Source organism: Echeneis naucrates, chromosome 24 (genome assembly GCF_900963305.1).
Source record: "Echeneis naucrates chromosome 24, fEcheNa1.1, whole genome shotgun sequence".
Lineage (NCBI taxonomy): Eukaryota > Metazoa > Chordata > Actinopteri > Carangiformes > Echeneidae > Echeneis > Echeneis naucrates.
Genome location: NC_042534.1, coordinates 1,941,067 through 1,965,155, shown reverse-complemented (window position 1 = coordinate 1,965,155; position 24,089 = coordinate 1,941,067). Strand labels below are relative to the sequence as shown.

Here is a 24,089-nt window from a genome sequence, read left to right as displayed (position 1 = left end):
GCGGCGTGATGGGACAGCCCAGAAAGCTTCGAGTTAGGTTGAAACAGCGCACATCTGTTCAGTGTCAGAAATTGAAATAAAGATTATTATCTGCCTTTGATTTGAATGTGAGACTGACAGAAACACACACGGTGTCTTTGATAGTCACAGTTATTAAAGAGACGTCAATTCAATTGTATGATGAATTGTGTTCCACAAAGAGGTGTGTGTGTGTTCAGCAAATCAGACAACGCATCAAAGTGGAGGGGGGACAACTCAACAACTGAAATCCACTTTGTTGTGATGCACAAACCAAACGGCAGCGGGCATCGAACTGATTCACACATGATGAGCGTGAGTGAGTGAAAATGTTTCACCTCTGTGTGTGGAGGATGGTGAGGGGCTGAAAAATGTCCACCCATGCTTTAAAACCCAACAATAAAATCCATCCTGAAGCGGCGGAGAGGATTGTGGATCAGCTGCAGGTGACACAGATCACAGATGAGCTGAGGCAGTTTTTAAACAGCAACACTAAATGATTGTGAGCACATGTTGTGCATCAATTATACATCAGGACTGGGCAGCACTGAGCAGCGATTCATAAATCTGTCAGTAAGTCTGAGCACCAAGTCCTTGACCGCTCGGTCACTACAAAAAAAAAAAAAAAAAAAAAAGATAAAAAATGAAATAAAAATAAAAATCCAAATGCAATTTTATCATAAAATCGCAGATATGAAAGCAAAGGTTTTTTTTTTCAGGATGTTTGTTGTTGTTTCTTTAACCGCAATTTGTAGCAACGGAGAGAAAAAAAAAAACTTCTAAAGAAATAATAAATCACGATGGGTGTCCACAAACAAAAAAAAAAAAAAATCATATTTATTTCTAACTAAGGTTTTGCTTTCTCTGCTTCATTACTTATTTTCCATGGCAGAATAAATCGCTGCTTGTTTTTCTGACTCCGACACACAACAGCCGTCGCCTTTGTCAAATGCTGCTTCCACATCTGGACCAGTTGTGACGCACACAAGGAAAATCTTCCAGCTGTCGGCCAATGCTGCAGGAAATCCGTCCAGATGTGAAGCACAGAGCCCAGATGTTTTGTTGGTGGTCGTTTTTTTTTTTTTTTTGTTGTTGTACCACGTTCACGGTTTGTTTTCCTAACACCATTTGGAAGTTTGGTTTGGATCCATTTTAGTAGCTTGTGTCTACCCTGAAGCAGAACCTCTTGTTTCATTCACTTGTTTTTGTGGCGACTCGGGGGAGCTGGCGGCGTGTTCGTGTGGCACCGCGGCCCCCCTGGACGGATGGAGGCAGGCCTCACCTGCAGCAAGTCGTTTCAACAGAGGCGAGCGGCAACGGTTGACTGCGTTTGTTGACCCGGCCTGTCACGGCTGACAGCTGCACTCGTGGCCCCCGTGCGCTCTTCTGCCGTCCGCTCAATCTCCACACACTGCGTTTGGAATTGAAAAGCTCAGCGGTCGAGGACGAGGACGGGTCGCTGCTCGTGTTCATGAAGTGGTGCCCTGTCGAGTTTGAGGACTGCTCCTTTTCCCCCCAAATGCTCTGACTTCGATTTACCACGAAGGGGGTCCTCTGAGGAACTAAGACAATGAGGCCTGTCGTCGAGGATGCAGACACTGAGGGCCTCTGGACGCTGTAATCATGACCTGTATAAGCACCAATAAACCTGCTGAACTGCTGTGTTGTCGGAGGAAACAGTCGAGGCTGAAGTTCGAGTTTTAGCCAGATATTAGATCCCCCCCCCCTCCTCCTCCTCCTTTCCCTTCTGGTCCCCTCAGAGCACATTTTCTCAACTCATTACCTGATCTGTATGCTTCACCTCACCCACCTGCTTCAGAGTTCGCAGTGCGGAGGTAGTTTCGGCAGCCAGCTCTTACACCTGTGCGTCTGCACGCTCATTCAGTGTGCGTTTGTTTAACCTCACGTCTGACTAACACTCGTGGAGTGTGAGTGGAACTGCTGCACAGTTAACACAATCATCGTTATTTGCATGTGATTGTCCTGCATGCACAAAGACTTCATGGCTACAATTTAAAGTATCTAAAATCTCTTTCTGCAGCAGTTTCATGTTTTGTGTGTAGAATTTTTCCCCCGGTGCTTAATCCGCCTCGTATCTGCTCCTCACAGCAAAACTTGATTAGCTTAAACTGCTGTGATCAGTATCTGATTGCAGCAGAAAACACAAGTTTTGTATGCATGAGGACTAAAAATCTGCTCTTAAAGGGGGAAAAGAAAAACAAACATCTTGTGTTCTTCATGAGAATGCACAAACACACACGCCCGGTTAATAAGCAGCACGACAGATACTGTATGAACGACGAGCGGTGCGTGAATTTAGAGCATTTTTCTGTGTTCACTTGAAAGAAAACAGAAAGATTTGAGAGAAAGGCGGAATTGGATGATAGCTGGTATGAGGGAATGAAAAATCAATATGTGTCACAGAGAATCACTCAGAACATTTTAGCTGAAAACAAAAGAAAGAGTGTTGTTGTTCACTATAAAGTAAAAGGCTTCTCTCAGCAGAAGACACTAAATAGTTTCAGGAGTGATGGATCAATATGAGGCTGCACCCCTCTGGTCTGGTTTACACTGGAAAATGTCTGTTTTTATGTCTGAAGAAAATCCACAAAAAACAAAAAAAACACCGTGACTGCAAGTCGTCATAAGTATTTTCTCTTTGGGGGCAAAAGTGGTAATTAGAAAAAATTATATCAGCACGTTCTTTGAAAATTAAATGTGAGGAAATTTGAAAATATTTGCAATTTGTCTTAAAATTGCCTGTCGAGAATAGAAAAGAGGTAATTACTTAGTAGAAGCAAAATATCTGTGATGGGAGGGGGGCTGAGCCGGTCATCAAACCTTCAAAGTAAAAGCATGAAGAGTCACAGACTGACTGTCAAAATAAAACCAGCAGCAGGTGAAAGCTGTTTCTGCCCTACAGCCCGTCGGCCATCTTGGTTTGGTTGGTTGGTTGGAGAAGCAGCTCCACGGTCCATTTTCCTCTAAATAAAATCAGCATCACTTCCCTTCACAGAGCAGAATGTATTTATTACACGTTGCTTTTCTTCAGACCGAAGAATCAACACATTTTTTATGATAATAATAATAATAATTGGTGGTTGGAGGTTTAGGAATGGACGTAGCTAACCTGACTGTGACTGAAGCAGCAGCTTGCTCTGGCTTCACTGTGAGTCTGGGCACTCCAGGCCAACATTTATCATTATAAATGCTGCGCTGCAAATGGCATCAGCGGTAATTACTACAAACAGGAAGCTCACTGGTACAAACACACACAGAAAAGGCAAAGAGGAACTGAAGGCTCGTCCTACAGAGAGACTAGCAGTCCCTCTAGGTGTAATTGTTCAGCGTGTGTGAGGCCTCACACACATCGTGCAGACCCATTAATTATGAAGCAGAGGCACTCACAGGGATGTCCTTGAAGAGAAAACAAACAACCTTTGTTCATAAAAGAGCCGGTCGGGCTAAAATGTTGCTCACTTGTGCAATTTAAAGGACAATGGGAATAAATTGAACAAGTTGAACCCTACAGAGGAAAATGTTTGCTTTATAACCCCTCGTTGTGAGGAGTAAAGAGAAATGAGCATTAGAGGAGAACGCAAAGCGAACCAGGACAGAGAGATGATCTCCACAAAGAGCCAATCTGCTCAGACCATCAGGCAGCGGGCTGACTCTTCCCACGAACGCACCGCACAAGTTCATGCATCACGCTGAAGACGGATAAAAAAAACAACCCTGATCCCTTCAGGGTCCTTCTTCTTTTTCCATTAGAGATGCACACCATTGAGTTCAGCTGTGTAAACACACAAGATGGGTTCGAAGAGGAAGACATAAACTCAATCATGACTTCCTGTTCCATGTCCCTGAAGACCTGTGCAGCTACATGACGCGTCACAGTCGGCCTTCGGGCGACAGTCACATTTAATTTGCAGCGTTTCTTTCGCCGCCGTCCCCCCAAAAAGACAGAGGTCTTACTGCGGTTCGATGATTTCGTTTCAAAATGGGGCCCGTGAGGAGAGGCGTCCTCGGGCCAGGAGCTGAAGGTGATTGTCTGAGTGTGAACCTTAAAAATCAAACGTTTATCAAAGTTAACTTGACATTATAAAGCGGGTTTGCTTTATATATGAACAGCAGGTTTTTTCATTCCCTTTGAAAACGTAGAGATTTTTAATTATTTAGGGTTGTAGCATACCTGCTTATACAACCCTTCTGAAGCCAAATTAATTGGCTCTTATGAAGCAGAAAAAGAAATATCTGAAAATAATGAGAACTTACATCGTCAACACAATCTTCCTGGAGTATAAAGTCGTTAAGCGACTCAGATATGATTTTGTTTCCACTCGGAGTGGAAACAAAAAAACCATGTTAGTGATTATTAGTCCAATAAAAAAAAATGTATATCGCTTTTGCTCCAACAACACTGTTGCATTTCAAGTGTCCAGCTTAATTTCTGTCTTCTCTTTGTATTTTTTCTGAGGTCTGTGCAGCTGTGGGAAAAAAAAACAAAAAAAAAAAAGAAATGCAAAAACGCGATTTTGCTCGTCAATCACCGACCACCGAGGAACGAGTCCAGCCAAATCATTTCTTCACGATCCAGATTGGTAAAAACAACCCAAAGAAGGCTGTGAGCGTAAACCCAGTCCACTTTAGGATACTTTTATCATTTCAATGATTCGATGCATGAATCTCTTCGAGCTTGAGATTTAAAAAGGTAGCAGAGTTAGAGTTGGTTAAAATCCAAAGTACAGAGAAAAAACGCACATCTTGGAGGCCGATCATAAAGTGATCATAAATCAGGACACTGCAGGGAATGAGTCAGCTGAAGTTGTTCAGTTAAAACAATTCAGAGGACACACCTGGATATCAATCTTGATTTAGACAACAAAAAAAGAAAAGAGAATGAAATAAAACCTTGAAGAAAACTGTGGTCAAGGCTAAAAAGTGTCTGAGGGAAACGGTGCGAGCGGCCAGAGCCCATCAGCGCCTGGCCGACGGCGCCGGAGTCTGTTAGGAGCTGTTTAAAAACTCATCAGAGCATCAACAAGCTATTTAGCTGGCCGTCGCAGAGCATGGCGGGGAACGAGCTGCTGCTGCTTTCTAACACGGCCGCTTTACAAATGTGTGCGCCCACATCAGCACGGAGGCGTGCTCATGCATTTAAAAAGCGCCGCCGTTGTCTCCAATCTGTAGTCAATAAATCAGATCATTTAGGGGCCATATGGAAAATGCTTGATGCTTTAATGGCTAATGCTGCAAACAAAAGGAGTAAACGGGCGCTCGCTCAGGCAGAGACGGAGAATCGGTCATTTAAAGTCTCCAGTTTTTGTTTTTTTTTTTGTCTGCTGAGACAGAAAAGAAGCGAAAGGTGCTCAAAATGGAGAAGAATTCAATATCCTGACGCCTGACAAACTGTCGACAGAGGACGACTGCACTGGCTGTAAAAGGAAGAAAGGCTGTATTGAAGTCGATGGGAAAATGTTACTGCTTCTCCCTTCAGTAGACGTGACCCTGATGAGTTTATGGTCTCTGTAACTAGTTTCAGGTCTTCAATAAATACGTGACACTCATGTTTTTAAATGATGGTCGGTAAAACAGGAGATGAATTTGGGGGGGGGGGCCTGACCACCATCCAGGGTGAACTCCGCCATCAGCCAGGCAACACTTCATCACATAAAACCGAAAGACTGTCGGACACTGACCACAGCTACATCCAGGACCGACTCCATATTTGAGAAAACAGGACGGATAAAGAGAATCACTCCTCGAAGAGCGGCCTTCTTTTTCCACACAAACGTTCCCACTCCCTGTCAAATCCTCCAGAGTCGTTCCCTCCTCGAGCTGACTTGAAATCACAGATCTCCGGGCTCTGCTCGAGCTCGACGCTGCAGACCGGTGTGGCTCAGACTCGCTCGTGCATACGACTAAACGCACACAGACACACAAACAGGTTCAGATGACACATAAAAGCAGAAACTGTCTCTGGTGACTTCGAGTCTTTAGTTACAGGTTTTCTCACATGATGACCAGCCTGGTTAAATTACAGATGCATCAATTCCACCAGCTGAGCTTTTTATTCCACAAATTGAAAATCCATAAATTTCATTTTGTGTAAATCTCTGGAGGTGTCCTGGTTTTTGATCTGGATCTGGTCTGATGGCTGCAGCCTAAATGGTGATAAGAGGAATAGATAAACAAAGAAAAGAGACAAAATAAATTTAAAACGAAGCTAATTACATTATAAGAAGTTAGCAAACATGCTAATCAGAAGATAACATCCAGCGGCCAATTAGAATTTATCTATGTGATAAAACATTATGAAGATGTACCAGTTTTGTGTTTGTGATTACATTCTAAACTTCCAAATACATAATTTTCTGCTACATTAATTAAGAAAATTACAAAATGATTTGTATTAGTCATTTTACTGTTGTTACCCGAGTCACATCAGCTGAAATAAAAAGCCAAAAATGGGTGAAATGACTATTAAGATCTGAGATTGTAAAGTAGCTCCTCTCCAAATATGAAGATGTAAAATTTATTATCACATTAAAAAAAATGTTAAGAATAATCATGTTCGTGTCAGCAAGATGTTTTTTAAACTTTAACAGCCTGCAGTGAACCTGAATCCGATCAAATATTCAATGTAATTAATCCGAGGTCTTCAGAAGAGGAGCTGGATTTCTATTTGAAGTTGGAGCACAGATCTCTTTTACTCCTCATCGCTTTAATCCAAATAAAGAATCCGGCCGTGTCCGATCTCATTCAAGTGGACTGAACTGGAGAGACGTCGCCGCTCCAAACAGGTACAAAGTTTTTTTTTTCTTGTTAACCAATCAGCTGTGACCTTTCGAGGTCGATATTTTCCCGCTCAGCAGACAAAACGGACGAAAAATTCCCTCAAAGCCGAGAAACCGAAAGCTGCAAACCGTTCGGCCTTACGTTTGGGTTTAACCAAGCACAAGCTGACATTTCCAAATCACAAAGGTGGTCTATTTGATTGCGTGCGTTATCATCATTGTGCGGTGCGTGTGTGTGTGTGTGTGCGTAGTTAGTTGTCTGGTTTGTTTTGGTCAGTTAATCTGGAGCTGATTCTGATTCCATCTGTTGCTCTCTCTGCCTGTTAGCGAACCAGTCGCCTCTGATGAATGGAGCTTTGAAGAGACACACACACACACACACACACACACACACAGGCCCTGAGGCAGTGTGTGTCTGTGTGTGTCTGTGCTGTGAGGCCCCATTAGCACCCTCCTTGTGCCCCTGCAGGTTTCAAAAGGGCCGGGATGTGCAGTGCGAGCGTGGAAGCACTTCACACATCAGTCTCACTCCTTGTTCTCTCTTCCAGTCTTTGGTGTCCTATCTGCTCGCTGCTCCCTCAGAAGCAGGAGGCCTATTAGGAGTGAGGAAATGGAGGGCAGGATGGAAAACATTTATAAAGACGTAACGGTTCGAAATGTTGCGATTCCTTTTTAACGGAAGGTTTGTGGTTTAATGAAATAGAGAAATTGATATTTGCGCAGTTAGTGCATCAGCCAAAGACTCATAAGAGAGAACAGTGGTGATTGTTTTTTTTTTTTTTTATAGTCCGTCACAATTTGTGCACAGAAGCCGGCCAAAAGTATACGGACACCCAAACACAACCAGCAGAGGTGGAGCTCTGTTTTCTGCTATAAAAGTCTGGAGTCTTTGCGGAGGGTTGTGCTGAGCAGTCGATGGATTTCGCTTTGTGAATTTTCATGACGGTGCACAAACAAACAAAAGCCAAAATCAGCCAGACAGTGTGAAATGTTGCACAGATCATATAAATGAATCACAAAGTGTCAGGTGGAAAAAACAGCGACGCACAAACAAACAAATAAAGCTGCAGCAAACTTCGTACAGGAAGGCTAGTGACACTGAGCGTGACTTTTCAAATGTTCCCTGAATGCCTCACTCCTCGTCACAGCCCTTTTTAGGGGACCTGATTGTTTTCTGCACATTTGAACACATTTTCTACAGAAAACTGTTTAAAAACTTTGGCCAAATAAAGCTGTACAAACAAACCACAATAAAGCCTGATCACGTATATTAAGCTCCCCTTTTTTTTTTTAGTTAATATTGAACTGCATGTTTTGGGTTTTTTTTTTGTTTGTTCGTTTTTTTTGTGGTGCATTTAAATGATATCTCTGCAGAAAGGTGTTTCTATGATTTAGTCTAACTAATAAAAGTGGGTTGGACACAGCTGAATATGATGTAACATAATTCAGCAGAGCCACAAACTGCAGACTCCGACATAACCGTAAAGTTTAATCACCGCCTCTGTAGTAAACAAAAACGGAGCCGTGTAGCATAAAAACAGACCGAGTCTTTAAATGTCTTCGTCTGTCTGGCAGGAATTTTAGTTTACATTTAAACTCCTCCTCATATTGCAAAGAGGGAATATTAAAAATTTGGTAGATTTATGGGATGGCCTTCCCTTCAGTGTCACCTCAGCTACACACGTCGACAAAGGTGAAGCAACGCTGGCTTCTCCTTCTTCTGCAGCATCTTCAGGATGTGAACTGTGTCACATGCACCATTCTTTTCAGCGTGGCGGCCGCCGGTCTGTGCACGACCGCAGACGCACACTTTTCACGCTCGCATGTGTTGGAAAATAGACTTGCAAGGTTACGCTCAGTGCAGGCGGCCAGAAATCAATAATTCTGAATACGGGCCACTTAACTCTCACCTGCTCTGCTTCTAACTGGCTGTCGCTCCTGCTCGAGAGAAGAGGAGAAGAAGAACAGACGAGTCAAAGTCACCCCCCCAACACACACACACACACACACACACACCACTTCCAAGTCCTCCCTGTTTCCGAAGATAGCGACAGGCATTAAACAACAGCAGGCAGGAAATCAGAGATGAAACGACATCTTCTTCCTGCTGTTGAATAATTGAACGCTACAAAGGTAGCTAACACAAACACACACACAGACACTTGGACACACAAACGCACACTAATATGGGATTTCATGCTGTTATACTGATGATGACTTTGATAAGAGATGACCCAGACAGCATGTTGCTGTAGTTTTCATCAATCTTCTGTCTCTGTCTCAGTTTGTATTACAGCGTCACATCGGCGTCGACTCTGCAGCAAATATCTGAGTCCAACCGCATTTTTAAAGTCACGTCGGGTTCATGGATGTAAAGAGGACCAGTATCTGAGCAGATACACGAGACAGAGAGCTTAAATCATCCCTCTTATTTACACAAGCCATTTAGATTGATGTCCAACCTTTAAAGGACCTTTGTGTGAGCTCTGCTGTCAGTTCATAGCCAACTTTAGCATCAGCAGCGTCGGACTTTATATTCTTTATATTACATCCTTGACAACATGAGCCACTTGTTTGTAACCGTAACCACGGCGATCCTCATCAGCCCCACGAGCGGTCCACGACCAGAGACGCCCGTCCGTCCCCGTCACCATGACGATCGCCTTCGACAAGATGTCGGCTCAAAAAGCGTGCCTCCTGCCGTCCCCGTAAATAAATCATCATACTCGTCTATAGGTCACACACTGTCGATGCTGACAAACAATACAGCCTCACGATGATCATTAGTCATTATCGACGGACGGGAAACAGAGACGGTGAAGCCCAGGGCCTGGGATTGAAGGCTGTGCTCTTGTTGGCTGTAGAGTGATTTATACTCAGGGAGTGTTTGTATACAGTATGTGTGTGTGTGTCGCCTCTGGACAGACCAGTTCCTCAGTGAGGAATGAAAGGCTCGGGACATCATCAGTTCCCATATTGATTTTCCTGCTCACATGGTTAATTGAAGTTGTTGGCGTATACATAATTGAAGTTGGTTCTCTCAGTTGCTCGCTCTCCTCTCCTCTCTTTTTCTCAAACATTAAAGGCGGGGCGGCCGTACCTCTCCCCACTCTGCATCCCTTTCTCATTTCTTTTCAAGAGACAAGTGTTAATGGGGAGGCCTGTGGCTATGTAGTTTTGATGGAGTGGTGAGCTGCGTGTGTGTGCGTCCCTGAAGACTTTCTGTTTGTGTGTGTGTGTGTAGTGTCTCGGTAAACTGAAAAACACTATTTGTGTTAAAGGTAAAGAAATGTGAGAGAAAGTTTTTCAACCAATTAATCGATTAATTTGATCCCACTTCTCATCTGAGAGACTTCTTCATCACCAGCCCGGTTACCCATAATTCATCTCTTCTTGGACAACCGTGGCCCGAATGAATATAAGAATTTTATAGATTTTATTGCTCTCAAACCTTTTTAACATCAACTGATTGGATCGCAGTCGTGCTTTTAGATGTTTTATTACAGCAGGCATTCTGTCATTACAAATAATATTTGATTCCCATTTTTACTGGGAACCCCAAAGAATAGTTACTCATCTATCAGAGAACGGCTTGAAGTGGATATTTACAACGGGGAAAAAATGTTGGGCTTAGATTCACTGATGATTTCACTGATTTGCAGGTTTTTGTTTGGTGTTTTTTTTTTTTTTTTATATATATATTTCCTTCGAGCCTTTGATCACCGTTTCATATTTTCAGAAGTGTTGACGATTCCCAACGCATTAAAAACAACAACTACAAAAAAAACAATTCAAATGATAAACTGAGCCGACACCGTCGAAGAGGAGGCTCCGTCAAGGAGAAGAAGGTAAACCTCAGTCGGTGAGAGCGCGGCATTAAATACGTGGATTTGAATGTTCCATTGTGCATGAAGAATCACAAGTGTTCGCTCCGATAAGAGAGAGTCGACATTATTAAATGAGCAGTCACTTCTATAATTACACAGAAGAATGGGAGAGATAAAGCCGGCGGGATCAAAGTCACTAAAAAAAAAAAAAAAAAAAGCATCACAACAGAAGAGAGCTGCTCTGAAAGTAGCTTGGCACTGAAACTGGACGGAGGCTGAAATCAGACCGGCCATGACATCTTTCTTTGAGATAATCGTCCTCCTCATATCATCTAACCTCCACAAAGATCCCCTTTTTCTGTCCCTTAACATCATCTGCTTCTCAAACGTCCTCCCTTCGCTCCTGGACAGAGACGATCTCCTCGGATTCAATATGACATCTGCTCAGTTCAATCAAGGCGACTTCTGTAATCATCTTCGTCTCCGTTCAGTTTAAATCTCATCAGTTCAGTCAAGAATGAGTAACTTCAGTTAATTTGAAACATGCATCTGTACTATTGACAAGTCGTTCCTCTTTGATGGAGCTGCTTATTGAAAAAAGGGTTTAAATTAAACCGGACGGCTCGACGTTGTGGACTTCCTGTCAGTGTCAACACAGTGAATTCATTTTGTCATGAAATGCTGAGAAAATGTTTCTAAGCCTCCAGATTATCTTGATTTCGTTTTAAACACACAAAACTAAATATTTAGAAGAAAATGTGGCGCTGACCTGCTCTGTCCTCTGTCCTGATTGGGCGGTGGAGTCTCCACACCCCCATTCTTCCCCGGTTTATTTTCCTCTTAAAAAATTACCATCACGTTATATTCGAGACTTGAAACTGAAGACTGAGATCGGAGAAAAGTTCCTGAGGTCATAAATGAAGTGGGAAGTGGGTACATTTTCCCATAGAAATCAATACAGTCTGCCTATAGTGGAGTTGGCCCCCGGTGGTCATTAGCATAAACGGCCTACAGTGACAGAATATCTGATGCATGGTGTGTTTAGCTGAACTCTTTCTTTTTTATAATCTTGACATTTCCAAACACAACAGTTTTTAGTTTAGTTTTTTTTTTTTTTTTTTTACGTGGGGGGGGGCTCTGTGTTTATTTTATGTTGCTGCTGACCTCTTGTTGGTCTCATTCATTAACAATTCACTCATTAAGGGGAAGAAAAACTGCCATCATGGTAAAAAGCGCAGAGAGCTGCAGTTGCCATGGCTCTCATTTTTTCATTTCCAAACAAGAACGGTGACAAACGAGGATCCAGAAAGCGCTCAGAGATCCTGCTGCCAGTCCATTCCCTTCATTTTATGGCTGGTGCGGGGGGGGGGGGGGGGGGGGGGGGTCAGTGTTAATGTGTCGTATATATCACATATATCTGCCACCGGCCCGCATGTGGACTAACGACAGGATTCACCTCGGGGTGTGATAGTTTCCTCTCTGACCACAGCAACATTAAAACTGCCTGCTCAGCCATCTTTAAAGATCTGATCGGCTGGATTTTATGTGATTTGAGCCATAAAGGTGGAGGAGCTTTAATCCTGGAAGTTCATTTGTCACTGAAAAACCAACGTTAATGCTGAACTGCGACAATTTTGAGTCATATAATGGCCAAAATGTGCTCCTATTTTAACTGCACTACTGAAGAATGCTCATTTAGATTTATTTGTGAAAAAGAAAGACTGACTTGTCTTTATTTCACCTTTTGGTTATTTTCCTTTGCAAAGTCGGTCTTCTGGAAGCCTCATTGAGTATTTCTGTGCTTTTTAATCCACGTATGTTTTTGGGCTCAAAATCCAACAACAGTGTTTGTTCTGGCGGTGAAGCAAATTCTGTGACCATAAAAAAAATGGCTCCGGCATCGACATCTAACGAGCCTCCATCGTGTAAATGTCTCCCAGGAAAAGGTTGACTTTTCTCCAGAGGTTTAACCCAATTATGGCCCAGTGCATGCTGGGAAGTATGCTAATAAGCTAACAACTGCGGCTAACGAGGTAAGTAAACAGTCAGCGATTTAACCAGCTCACCGTTTTAGGTTACAAGACACCCAGAAGATTATTCACATTTGATGTTGTTCTTGTTTTTTTTTTTTCGGATTGAAGAATAAATTGATTCATATTTTACATGAAGTGAAGTAGACCGGCCTCAGACTGGTCATATTAGCGGTTCTGTTGTGGCGGGATCGAATGAATTGTTGAATTGTTTTCCTCTTCAGTAAGGTGCGTGCTCGGGGGGCGGCCGGATTAATTGCTCCAGGTGTTAATTTGCCGGCTGCCCCCTGAACGCCACACGTCTCCGTTGATTAAGATTAGCTCTGTAGCTGCTCTTTGCTCATTTACGGGGGTAACTGATGAGGCTGCCTGTCCTCCGTTCCTTCCTTTCTGCTTCCTTCCCTCCTAAACGCTCCTGTTCGCCGGCGGCCTAGCTCCTACATCATGCTATTTGCAAGCTGTCTCCTCGGGCGAGAGAAAGAGAGAGAGAGAGAGAGTGTGTTTTTGTGTTTGCTCATTGCAGATACTGCTCTGAGTGCCTCTTTCACACGCTCACATTACTGCCTGCCAGCGTTTTGGTTTGGTTTATTAATCCTGGCTGTTATATAGGTCAATATAACATGTTACAAATAGGAAAATAATAAGGTGCTGGTGTTCCCTGCGGAGCTGCGGCTGCCTCGCTCTGTTTTGAATTTATTTAGACATGTCCTGTTATTTCATGGAGAAAGGGACATTTCACGTCAGCTGCTGCCACTTTTGTCACACGTGCCCTTTTCAACACGACGGAAGTGTCGCTGACAGAAATCATCGTAACTATCTGTGAGCTGAAATATGATTCTTTCGGTGTAGTATCTTATTGTGTCATTCTGTCTGTGTGGTGTTTCTGTCTCAACTGATCGAGGGTTACTCTCGGAGGTTCATTGTGTATTTTGTGCAGTGCTCATACCTGCTGTGCTGACGGCGTGCTGATGTTGCTGCCAGCTGTCACAGAGTTTGCAGCAAGGGTCTCTAAAACATGACCATCTCAGCGTACAGCTGATAAAATGGTTTGAAAAAACCCACACTTGTGTGTCTGGTTTGTGTTAAAATGTCATTGTGACGTCAGCAGGTCTCTGCCGTGTATTTTAAAGGTGTACATCGAAGACGCCGGATCCCTCCATCATCAGTCCTCACAAACGCACACACTTCGTACCTGCTGTCTGACCCCGGGCCGGCCCCAGACGCCTGCGGCTCGGACACATGGAAGACGTCCGTCTGAAGTATTTAACCTTTGCAGCCAACGAGGGGCTGGGAAACGGAGACATGGAGGGGGGAAAGGTGACGCCGGTGTGAACAGTTCTGGGGACTTTAATTTGCCACGGCTGAAAGGACAACTACGACGGGACGTGACGGTGCAAAGATTTTATTTGAAGACCCCCTCGTCTGTTTACGACAGAGGAAAGGAGAGTCACACAAACTTTAACTTTAACTTGTCAAAAAATTGTGGTTCCAAATGTGGCATCACAAGTGGGACGCAATTCATTCGAAGACCAGAAATGATAAAAGTGATTATCTGGAGTCGGACAGAGCTCAGCTTTCCAAACTACTGTTGAAGCAGAGCAGGTCACCAAAGGAACAACAGCATGTGATCAACACTGTTGATCCACATTAGGATGAGTGAACAATTTGCATCGAATAACACAAAACAAATTTATGTTGGACATTCCCGGCACAAAGCGTCACAATGCGCTCAGCCCGTTTCTTTAAACCTCCAGCTTCAGATATTTCAGCTTTAGAAATAGTTCCTTGCTAATTTATTAGGAAATCAGTCAAACCTCTGATAAGTAACCTGATAAATGAAATAACCAACCCGTGTGAGTCCGTCTGCAGCTGGAGACACAGAGAAAGTAACATCATCAGTCATGGCGTGAACGGGACGCAGGTAACCGTGACAACGGCAGGAGGAAGTGATGAGGAGGAAGAGGAGGAGGATATTAGAGCTTAGACCAGAAGGTAGTAAAGTCAGGGCCGGCACATTAGTCACACATCCAGTGAGCCATAGCAGAAACAGTCAACCACAGAAGGAACCGCCGGGGCAGAAACACAAACACGTACGATTTTATCCAGAAATCCAGTTTACAACATTCACTACGACAGTGAACGTGGCTGAAGGAGCCGCACGTACGATTTTATCCAGAAATCCAGTTTACAACATTCGCTACGACAGTGAACGTGGCTGAAGGAGCCGCACGTACGATTTTATCCAGAAATCCAGTTTACAACATTCACTACGACAGTGAACGTCTACGGTATTTCACTGATACGTGTTCCTGATGCGTTTATGGTCTCCGTCTGAAAAACAACTTTTTTTTTTTTTTTAAACTATGGTCCCCATTTAGAAGGAAATAAACCACAAAATAGGATGTGAAAGGGGGCGTGGCTACTGTGTAATTGAGAGAAAGCACCAACCAATCAGTGTAGAGTAAAGAGCAGGTCACCAACTCCTCCAAATACGGTTTCCTTCTGGTTTTGAAAAACCAAGATGGCCGACAGACGACTTACAAACTGACTGACCCGTTTTTGTTCATACAAACATGAGTTTCTGTCGCCTTCTGAAGGAAAACAATTAAAAAGTGCCCAAAGCTGAGCTCTGGATCTGCAAAAAAAAAAAAAAAAAAAGAGAGAAAGAAAAAGAAAAGTTTTTATCCATCCACAAGAGAAATCAGGTCGTTTCATGTGGTTCCACATCCACATCCCTCCTCAGCAGGACGCCACTCAGGCTGCTACTTCCACAAAATATCAAGTCAGAATGAAATGAGAGCCAAGATGTGATTTGTCCAAATGAATCCCAAAGCAACGCGCAAAACTAAACGTCGACGGACGTCGTTCTGTTCGTTTGAGGCCTTTCAGGAGCTTCGCTTTGACGAGCTTTAATTCATCCGTCTGTTTCTGGATTTCTGTGGCAGAAATACAGAAATCCTTCCACATGGGTCAGATAATTTTATTCATGCCCCTCGGGACAGTTCAGGGAACGAGCCGCTGCACTTTTTTATTTCAGGTTTTTTCTTTTTTCTTTTCGGGAGAGCTGTTACATTGATTTCACTTTGACGTCTGAGTGAATTTGTTCCATGACAGGGACAGAAAACAAAGAGGTGACGATAAATTTCACATGACTCCGGAGGATTATTTCACCCGCGGCCTCCGTTCAACATCCGGCTGGCTTCAGCTTCAAGCGAACGGCAGCAGGAGCGGCGAGCTCGACAAAGAGTTTAGGCAAAAACAAGGCCACGTCATCTGGCCTCCGGCAGCGTGACTTTAGGATGACTTTGAGAATATAAATATAAACTAAGACAGATTGATAGTCACTTCATTGATCCCAGAAGGAAACGAACACGCGGCGGAGCTACGACTGGAGGATATAAACTCATGAACGGACTTCAGATCTGGATCACTCTGACTGTGATTGATCGAGTCTCATCCTCCATCGTCAAGAGTCACGTCTCATCATCTCCTATTGGCTCTCGCCGGTGATGTCGCAGCCAATCAGAGGTCTCTCTGTCAGCTGGTTGTATGCTTCTGACCTCAGTGAGGAGAAGTTGACAGAGAGACATGGACAGTCAGATATTTAGAGCATCAGAGGCTTTCATCATTAATGAGCAGAACTCCTGATCAGACAAAGATAGAAACTTCAGATCAGCTCCCAAACACATGAGAGGAACTGGTTTTATATAGAAAAAGGGAAACGCACGTCAGCATCATGATGCAGAGAAGCTCGTCTCCTCCTCCTCCACAGTCCACAGATCCCTAATGAACTGAGGATTAACTCAGACGTCTCATCATGTAATATAAAAGATGTCTAATGTTGTGATTTGTGCCGTCGGCTGCTTTTATCTTCTCAGAGCGGAGACTCATTCATCCGGACTTTGAAAAGCTCTGAAGGCCGTCACTGAGGTTGGTTTCTTCTTCAGAGTCTGGTCTGAGCATTCAGACCTGGATAAGCAGGTTTGGATTAAGAGTTACACTTTAACAGTCCAAAAAAAAAAAAACAAAAACCCAACAGCAACAAAACAATTACATCAGTGAGAGTCTTCTGAAGTGTAGAAGTAGGAAGATGTGTGTGTTTGTGTGCGCCGCGGTGTGTGTTTTCATTTGGTGCGCTGCCAGCAGTTCACTCAGCTGGTCTGAAGTGAAACAAGGAGACAAGCGGAGCGTACATTCAGCTGTCACTCTCAATATCCCGCTCGCACACAAACAACACACACTCATTTGCGCGCACACTGAGAGCTGCTCTCGTATTTCTCACACACAATGCTCTGCCTAATTAGGGTTGTAATGTGAACAAAGGCAGCCGTCCTATCTGCCACAGCAGACCTCCGAGCGCTCGGGTTCAGACAGGAAACCTCTTAGTGGAGTCATGTGGGGCCCTTCATTTGTCTCTCTGTGTCTCACACTCGCACACACTCACGGCACACAGCTCAAAAAAAGAGATGGCGGCTAACTGGGAGCTGAGGCTGACGTCACCTGTCAAGGGAGCTGCACCTTGAAGCGTTGACGGGCTGAGGCCACACGGCCTCACCGGACCAAGCCCGAGATAACAGAAGTGGAAAGAAGTTCAACTTTTCAGGAGGCGAAGGAGAAGAAGAAGTCACCGCTGGACTCAAATCACAATCTCACGGCCGCTTGTCATATTTTGGGCTTTAAAACCGAACGAGACGTGCAGCGAATTTAAGTCACATGTCTGATTAAAAGCACCGGGGGGGGTTACGGTTAGGGTTAAATTGCAGAAGTTACAGTGAAAAAATGACTGGCCGGAGGAGGAGGATGGGCGGAGCCTACAGGTAAAGACTCACCTGATGTGACGCCGTCAGAGAAATCTTTATTCTTCAGCCTGACAGAGACATTAAATCATTTAACCTTTGGCTTTTCTTTTTTTTTTTTTTAGATCTGAGAGCAGAGCTGCAGTGCAGAACTGTAAAAAGCTTGATTTGCAGGTTTTACAGCGAGTGATGGTGCAGGTCCATTTTCATAGTTCAGTACAGTAACTTAATAATGTTTTATTTAGCAGAAGGTCGTAGGTCTGTCGGTGCCAGGAAATCATTCTCGGTGCAATCTGTTGCTTTGTTTACTCGGTATAAAACATAGAATGGAAAACTGAATGAGTTTCTAATAAAGCAGAGGGACGGGCTTTGTTAACACTTCTGCTTCACACACATCCACACTCACATGAAAATCCCTTTCTCATAAAACGCACACACACACACACACACACACGTCTCTCTCCTCCTGCCAGTAATGAAGCAGATAATAAGCTGCTTCACGCTCTGCTGTAGCAAAACCAAAATCAAAACACTGTTGATTTAAGAATCAAAATGCGTACACTCATGGGTTTTTCATCATCCATGCTCAGTGGCAATGATGAGGTGGAGTTTCTGTGTGTGTGTGTGGTGGAGCTGTATATCAGAAGCCTGAGGAGCAGACAGTGGGTTTGCTCAGCGGCGTTGAGAATCCATTCCTCGTGCTTCCCACCTTATTTCAGCGCTTCGTATTTTCAAGAAATGATTCTTTGACTTTGACGGTGATGTCGTCACTGAATGTATTTTGTTTTGTTTCTTTCTCATAAATTTGTTAAAAGTTGTCGAAGAAACTGAACTGTGGACGGAGGTCGAACAGAGAAATGGAAAAAGAACAGGCTGAATGTTTTAGTTTGTATTTTTAGACGAAGTGACTTCGATGTTAAGGTGTTAACAGCAGCTGTTTTGGCTCCAACCTTAGACGTTTAGTAGTCAGCACGCAGCTTCTCCTTCACGATTTGAATCTTTAAATATCAGCTTGTGTTCTTCGAGCAGACCAGATCATGTGAGGCCGTGCGGCTCCTGAACTCCTCTGTATTAATAACCTTATAATAAAAGTCAGTGTGCGATCTGTGAATTACTTAAAGCGGTTTCATGTTTACGAGGAGTTTTGGATATTAATTCAACTCGAAGCCTTCAGGATTTCAAACGCTGTGATTAATTGACGGTGTTTTATTCTTTAAGCTAAATGTCTCCGATTATGAGCAGCCAAACGTGGACATCACTGATTCTAAAACTTCCAAGATAGTCCGTTTCACTTTACATGTATAAAAAGCCCTCATTATCTTGGGAACAACCAGACACTGATCTTTTGACTCTGTTGACAATTAGACAGGATTTATGTGGGATTTGGGATTTTTTTTTTTAAAGCTCCATGATGCTCAGCATGCATCTGTTTTTTTTTTATTTTTTTTTAAACCAGGTACAGTCCACTAACAATCAGGATTAACCACACGGATGCTAACCAACACTTTTAATTGGCAAAATCCAAAAACCCCCCCGTGACTCTCCCCGACACAAACAAACCTGAGTGTTCGATCAGTGAAACTTCGTCCCTCTTTAAAACTCAACGACTCTAATCCTCGTTTTTAATGTTGCATCTGGATTTTCCTGACGCTCGTGTTGTTATTCAGTCGTTGTTGGGAGAGTCACTGGAGTCTGGCTGCATTAACCCAGGAGTGTGTGTGTGTGTGTGTGTGTTTTCTGCCACTCGTCTGTCTCCAGCGAGGGTTTAAAGAGGGATTGAATTAGAGGAAGGATACCTTTCAAGTAAGGATTAGGCTAAAGCCAGGTCTCTCAGGGTTATAATTCAATAGCCGGTGAGTGGAACCGGGACCCCGAACACCCGGCAGAGAGCCGGCTGAAATCGGCGACTCCACCAGAGGACAGTTCACGAGTGTGTGTGTGTCTGCGTGCGTGCTGAATACGGCATTGTTTCAGACTAGATGGGTAAAAACAGCAATAACTTTGGAGAACTTTCTCCGGCTGAGAGAAACTGGCCGTCTGCCCGGTCTGCCTTTTCCAAGTCTAGTTTCTTTGGTCCAGATGCGATTTGTATGTTACTGATGTTTCTGTTGATTGTTTTTGTATATTTTAACACAACCTCAACCCTCCGGCCTGTAAAGCAGAACTGACAATAAAGTGAACGTGACTTTCTAGGTCGTCAGAGTCGGACTGATCAAACACCTGATCCTAAAGGAGTCTCTAAAACGACGTGTGTTCTTGTTCAGTGCTTGTTAAACTTTCGGTGCCCCCAGCAGAGAGACCTTTTCTTCTCCAACTTTGTTGAGCTTTAAGAGCTCATGATGAACACCAATTTACAGCAGCGGTGGATTATTTGGCCGCTGCTGCAGCTTTCTGAGGATCAAGGAGGACCTCGCCTACCCGGCCCGCCGACTGTGTGACCCCCCCGGGCTGTGGAGCATTAAGACCAGAAGAGCTCGGCTCAGACACAGAGCTCCATTCGACAGTATAGAGAATAATTATTATGGATGACCATAAATCCACCTTGACCCTTGATGACACTGAGGAGCAGGTGGGCGTCTGCAGAGACAGACCTCACAGCGCTCCGCAGTTCAGCGCCAAACTAAAACTGGGTCGTCACCAAGAACTGCATTCAGAGCTCGAATTCACCTGAAAGCTCACAGCGTGCAGTTTACACGGAGGAAATAAAGACACACCAAACGTCTGGGGCAGATAAAGGGGCAACAGCAGTGAGCTGAAGAAGAAGCACGTACGCTGGCAGCACATGAAGCGTTTGAGCCAACTGACTGGAGGACGAGCCGTTTGCTGATCGTTTTGAATATTCTGCTCGTTGTGCCGGACAGACTTCTTTCTGGATGCGGCTACTTGATCTTCACACACGTTTCCAACAACGTGACATTCGTCCATTTGCTGTTTAAATAAAAAGAAAAGTTGAGCGGAGGAGTTAATCCAGGAAAGAGCCAAACAGGGTGCGACGAAGTGAAGATGGTTGAGTGAATCCGTTTTAGCTGATGGTGTGAATTTGCCATTTTCAGCGCTGCAGCGCCGCTTGGCTGAGTTCACTGAGCGAGCAGAGAGTCTCTTACCCAAGGATCAAACCCAGGGTCGCTCCCAGATGCCGATCGCTTCAGTGCCGTCATCATTGTCATCCTCCGTATTTCACTGGTTTCATTTGTGCTGTTATTGGTTGCGAGTTGTGATCATAATGTATGGTTCTTCTCGTACTCCGACTTCCTCCCCCGTCCAGAGAACGAGCTGAACGGAAGGACACCACGTGACCTCACATGGAGAGACAACAAATAAACGACTACAGCTCGAATTTTATTGGCAGAGTTGACTTGGTTTGACCTGATTAACAACCTTTTTAAATTTTCAACTTCAGAAAAAGCCATTTTTGCGCGTTTGCTGTCTGACTGTGAGATATTGTGTTATTCCCTCTAAACAGCACAACAACAACGGGAGGAAACTGCATGAGGAAGTGATAAGATAATAATCAGTCTGTTAGCATCTGATACGGCCACTTCGCCCCGTCATCGGACAGCTTGGCACAAAAAAAAACCACACATACATACCCACAATGAGTCTGCCTCGCACACACAGACACACACCAGTCTTCCTGAGTCATCGCGTTTTTTCATACCAATGTTTTGGACGACGATGACCGTACAATAACACATTACAATGTGACCTGAGTTCAGAGGAGTTAAAAAGAAATTCTTCATCATTTTATGGTACCAAGACTTTTCTTCAGATATTTATTTTGACCTTGATGAAACTAAAACCTCTTTCCTCCCAGCTCATCTTTCTACATGATTTCATTTTAGTTTCTGGATTGTGTTTGGTGCGTCTGAATTTGGTGGACAGAAGAAAATGCAAAGTTTCACATATTGTCTCAGTCACAAAAACACTTTCCCCCCTAAAACACTGAATACTGAATAAAACATTAAAAATATATAATACCGGTTTCCCTGCTCGGCCACAGACTCACAAAAGAAGCTGATATCAGGACTGATCCACAACCGAGGTCATTTCTTTCTTTTTCAATATAAAGCTCATTACACGAAGCAGATTGGGATCATGTGTCAGCCAACAGAAGCCTGTAACTATCGAACACATTCACACACCTGGTTTTTCTTTAAATTGTATCGTTCTGGGTTCTCTAATTTAAACCTCCAACTAAAACCAGATTCACGTCCAACGGGTTTAATTCTTTGGTGCCATTTAATCTCAGAGATTAACAGGACAGACAAAGCTCCGCGTTGAGCGACAGCTGAAGGTGAACGAGTTTAGATTCAGTTTATCAGTCTTCTGAAATGTTTTCGGCCATGTTGATTGTTTGGAGATGAAACGGACCGTCTTAGCGTCGCCAGGCCGGCGTTTATGTCGGCGACGAGATTAAAAGTATCGCTCACGCAGACTCTCACTGTTATTATGAGTTCAAGCCTTTTCTTCAACATACAGCAATGACTTTAAATATCATGTCTTAGAAACCACACTGCCCGTTTCTTCTGATAAAAAAAGCCTTTTTATTTTTTAATTAGAAAGAGAGCGGACTGACCTTTGATACGCAACTCATATATTTTCAATTCTTTAATTTTTTTTTTTTAACCATTTTTATGGTGCAATTTTATGCTAAAATGTAATTAAAGATGGAGTCTTCTCTCTGTTATCAATCTATACTCACAAAAGCATCAACCCAGTTCCAGAGCAAAGAAGAAGAATCAGGTTTTGGCCTTAAATTGCATACAGGAAACAACTGAATACCAAAACTCCTTCGACGGCGACCTTGAGGAGTTACAATCAGATCAATAACCCGTCTGGCCCAAAATGTAATGAAACCTTTTTCTGTATTATTGTTACAAATATTGACACAACTTTTGAACTCTGCTTCTGTGTTCGTGAACAGACACTTTAAATCAGCAGAAAGCCAATTAAAAATAAGTGAGGAGCAACTAATGAACAATATTAATCAACTTCTGTCTCTTTTTAAAAGGCAATTTGGCATTTCTGATTTTGCTGTTGCTGTTGCCTTTGACAATGTAACACACTGTTCAATACAGTCTAATAAAGAAAAAAACAACTAAAGTGAAGAGCAGCTGTCAAAATTAAACATTTGAGTCGATGTAAATTATTTTCCATCACTGTAAGACACAGGAGCGAGGCCGGATGGCTAAATTTAAATATGCAACGTCTTCTGTGACTTCCTGTTTTACAGAAGTAGCTGCGTTATATAAAGAGGGGGAATCTACCTGCTGACAGACATTTTCATCACATCAGCAGTTTAACTGCCTTCGACAGCAGCTGTGTGACTTTTGGCTCAGACATCTGGGAGGTAACTGCTAAAAAAAAACCAACAAAGCTGTAAACAAAGGTCATTCACTTGTTAAAATAAAAAAATGAATGGAGCTGTGTTCGCTTTCAGGATGAAACTGACTGTCCTGTTTCTGGTGGTGTCGATGGTCGTCCTCATGGCCGAGCCCAGCGAGGGTTTTTTCCACCACATTATCCATGGAGCTGTACACGGTAAAAGGAAACAACCTCTTCCATATTTCTTTAATTTTGGTATCAGGGATGAAAAAGGTTTCAAAACCAGTTACCTTTAATGATTTTGTGAATGGATTAAAACATGCTCCATATTATCAGAGCAAAGTTAATATTTTTTCTGCTCAAATGTCTTTGGATTCTGAGTATTGTAGTAAAACTAATGTGAAAAGTCATATTTAATATATATGTATATATAATTTTGTTTGTTTCTTGTCTGTTTTATTTAGTCGGCAAAATGATCCACAGGTGAGGACATTTCACTGCTCCACACAAAATATTTCAAGTGATATGAATTACTTATGAACTACATCTGTATGTCTTAGGTCTAATTCTTTTTGGCCCTCTCCGTTAGACTCATCCACGGGAGCCAAACTGAAGACCAGCAGCAGCAGCAGCAGCAGCAGGAGCAGCTGGACCGGCGTTCGTACGACCAGAACAGGTTTTTTAATCGTGAGAGGGTCTGACCTCTGAGCAATCCCTCCTCCAAGTTTCATTCACGAATGAAATAAAATTGCATCTCAAAAAGGCTATGTTTTGTTGTTGTTGTTTTTTTGATGCATTTTAAGTGCTGCTTTGATGGTTAGTGGGTTTCATTTTGCAGTCCATACAGCACATAACCTTCTGCAGAGTGACTGAATCTGCCGTGTAAAAGACTGTATCGTCAGCAAAGAGCCTTTCTGACGGCCGTTCCTCGTTTGAGTCTGATGAAGCGGGGGTAACGTGTCGGACCGCCCGAGCGGTCTGATTGGAACACCCTGAAATGTGTTATGAAATATCTTTACCCCTCCACTTTTTAATTTGAAGGAATTGAAATCAATCTGGAAACTTAAAACAGCAGCAGCTCTGAAATCAGGAGTGTTACTCGTCGGCCAAAGTCTGCAGTCAGGATGACAATGCATGAATGCATTAGCCGTGAGTGTTGTGTTGTGTTGTGTTGTGTTGTGTTGTACGCAGAGCTTCTGTTCATCAGCATCAATGTGTTGATGGCTGATAAAACGCTCTGACACAGGAACAATGATTTGACATTAAGATGACCACAGATGTATTTTCTGCTTCTTT

General features: G+C 43.3%; 2 protein-coding genes across 2 annotated transcripts in view; one reads left to right on the top strand and one right to left on the bottom strand.

The window, feature by feature from the left end:
- Positions 1–24,089, bottom strand: part of LOC115038200 (exostosin-1) — a 127,331-nt gene that overhangs the window by 31,912 nt on the left and 71,330 nt on the right. The gene's annotated exons all lie outside the window — the stretch shown is intronic.
- LOC115037482 (moronecidin-like) lies at positions 22,756–23,558 on the top strand. The gene is made up of 4 exons (XM_029496050.1): positions 22,756–22,818; positions 22,909–23,009; positions 23,258–23,276; positions 23,383–23,558. The coding sequence occupies exons 2-4, from the start codon at positions 22,910–22,912 to the stop codon at positions 23,492–23,494; spliced, it is 231 nt and encodes a 76-aa protein (XP_029351910.1). The 5' UTR covers positions 22,756–22,818; position 22,909; the 3' UTR covers positions 23,495–23,558.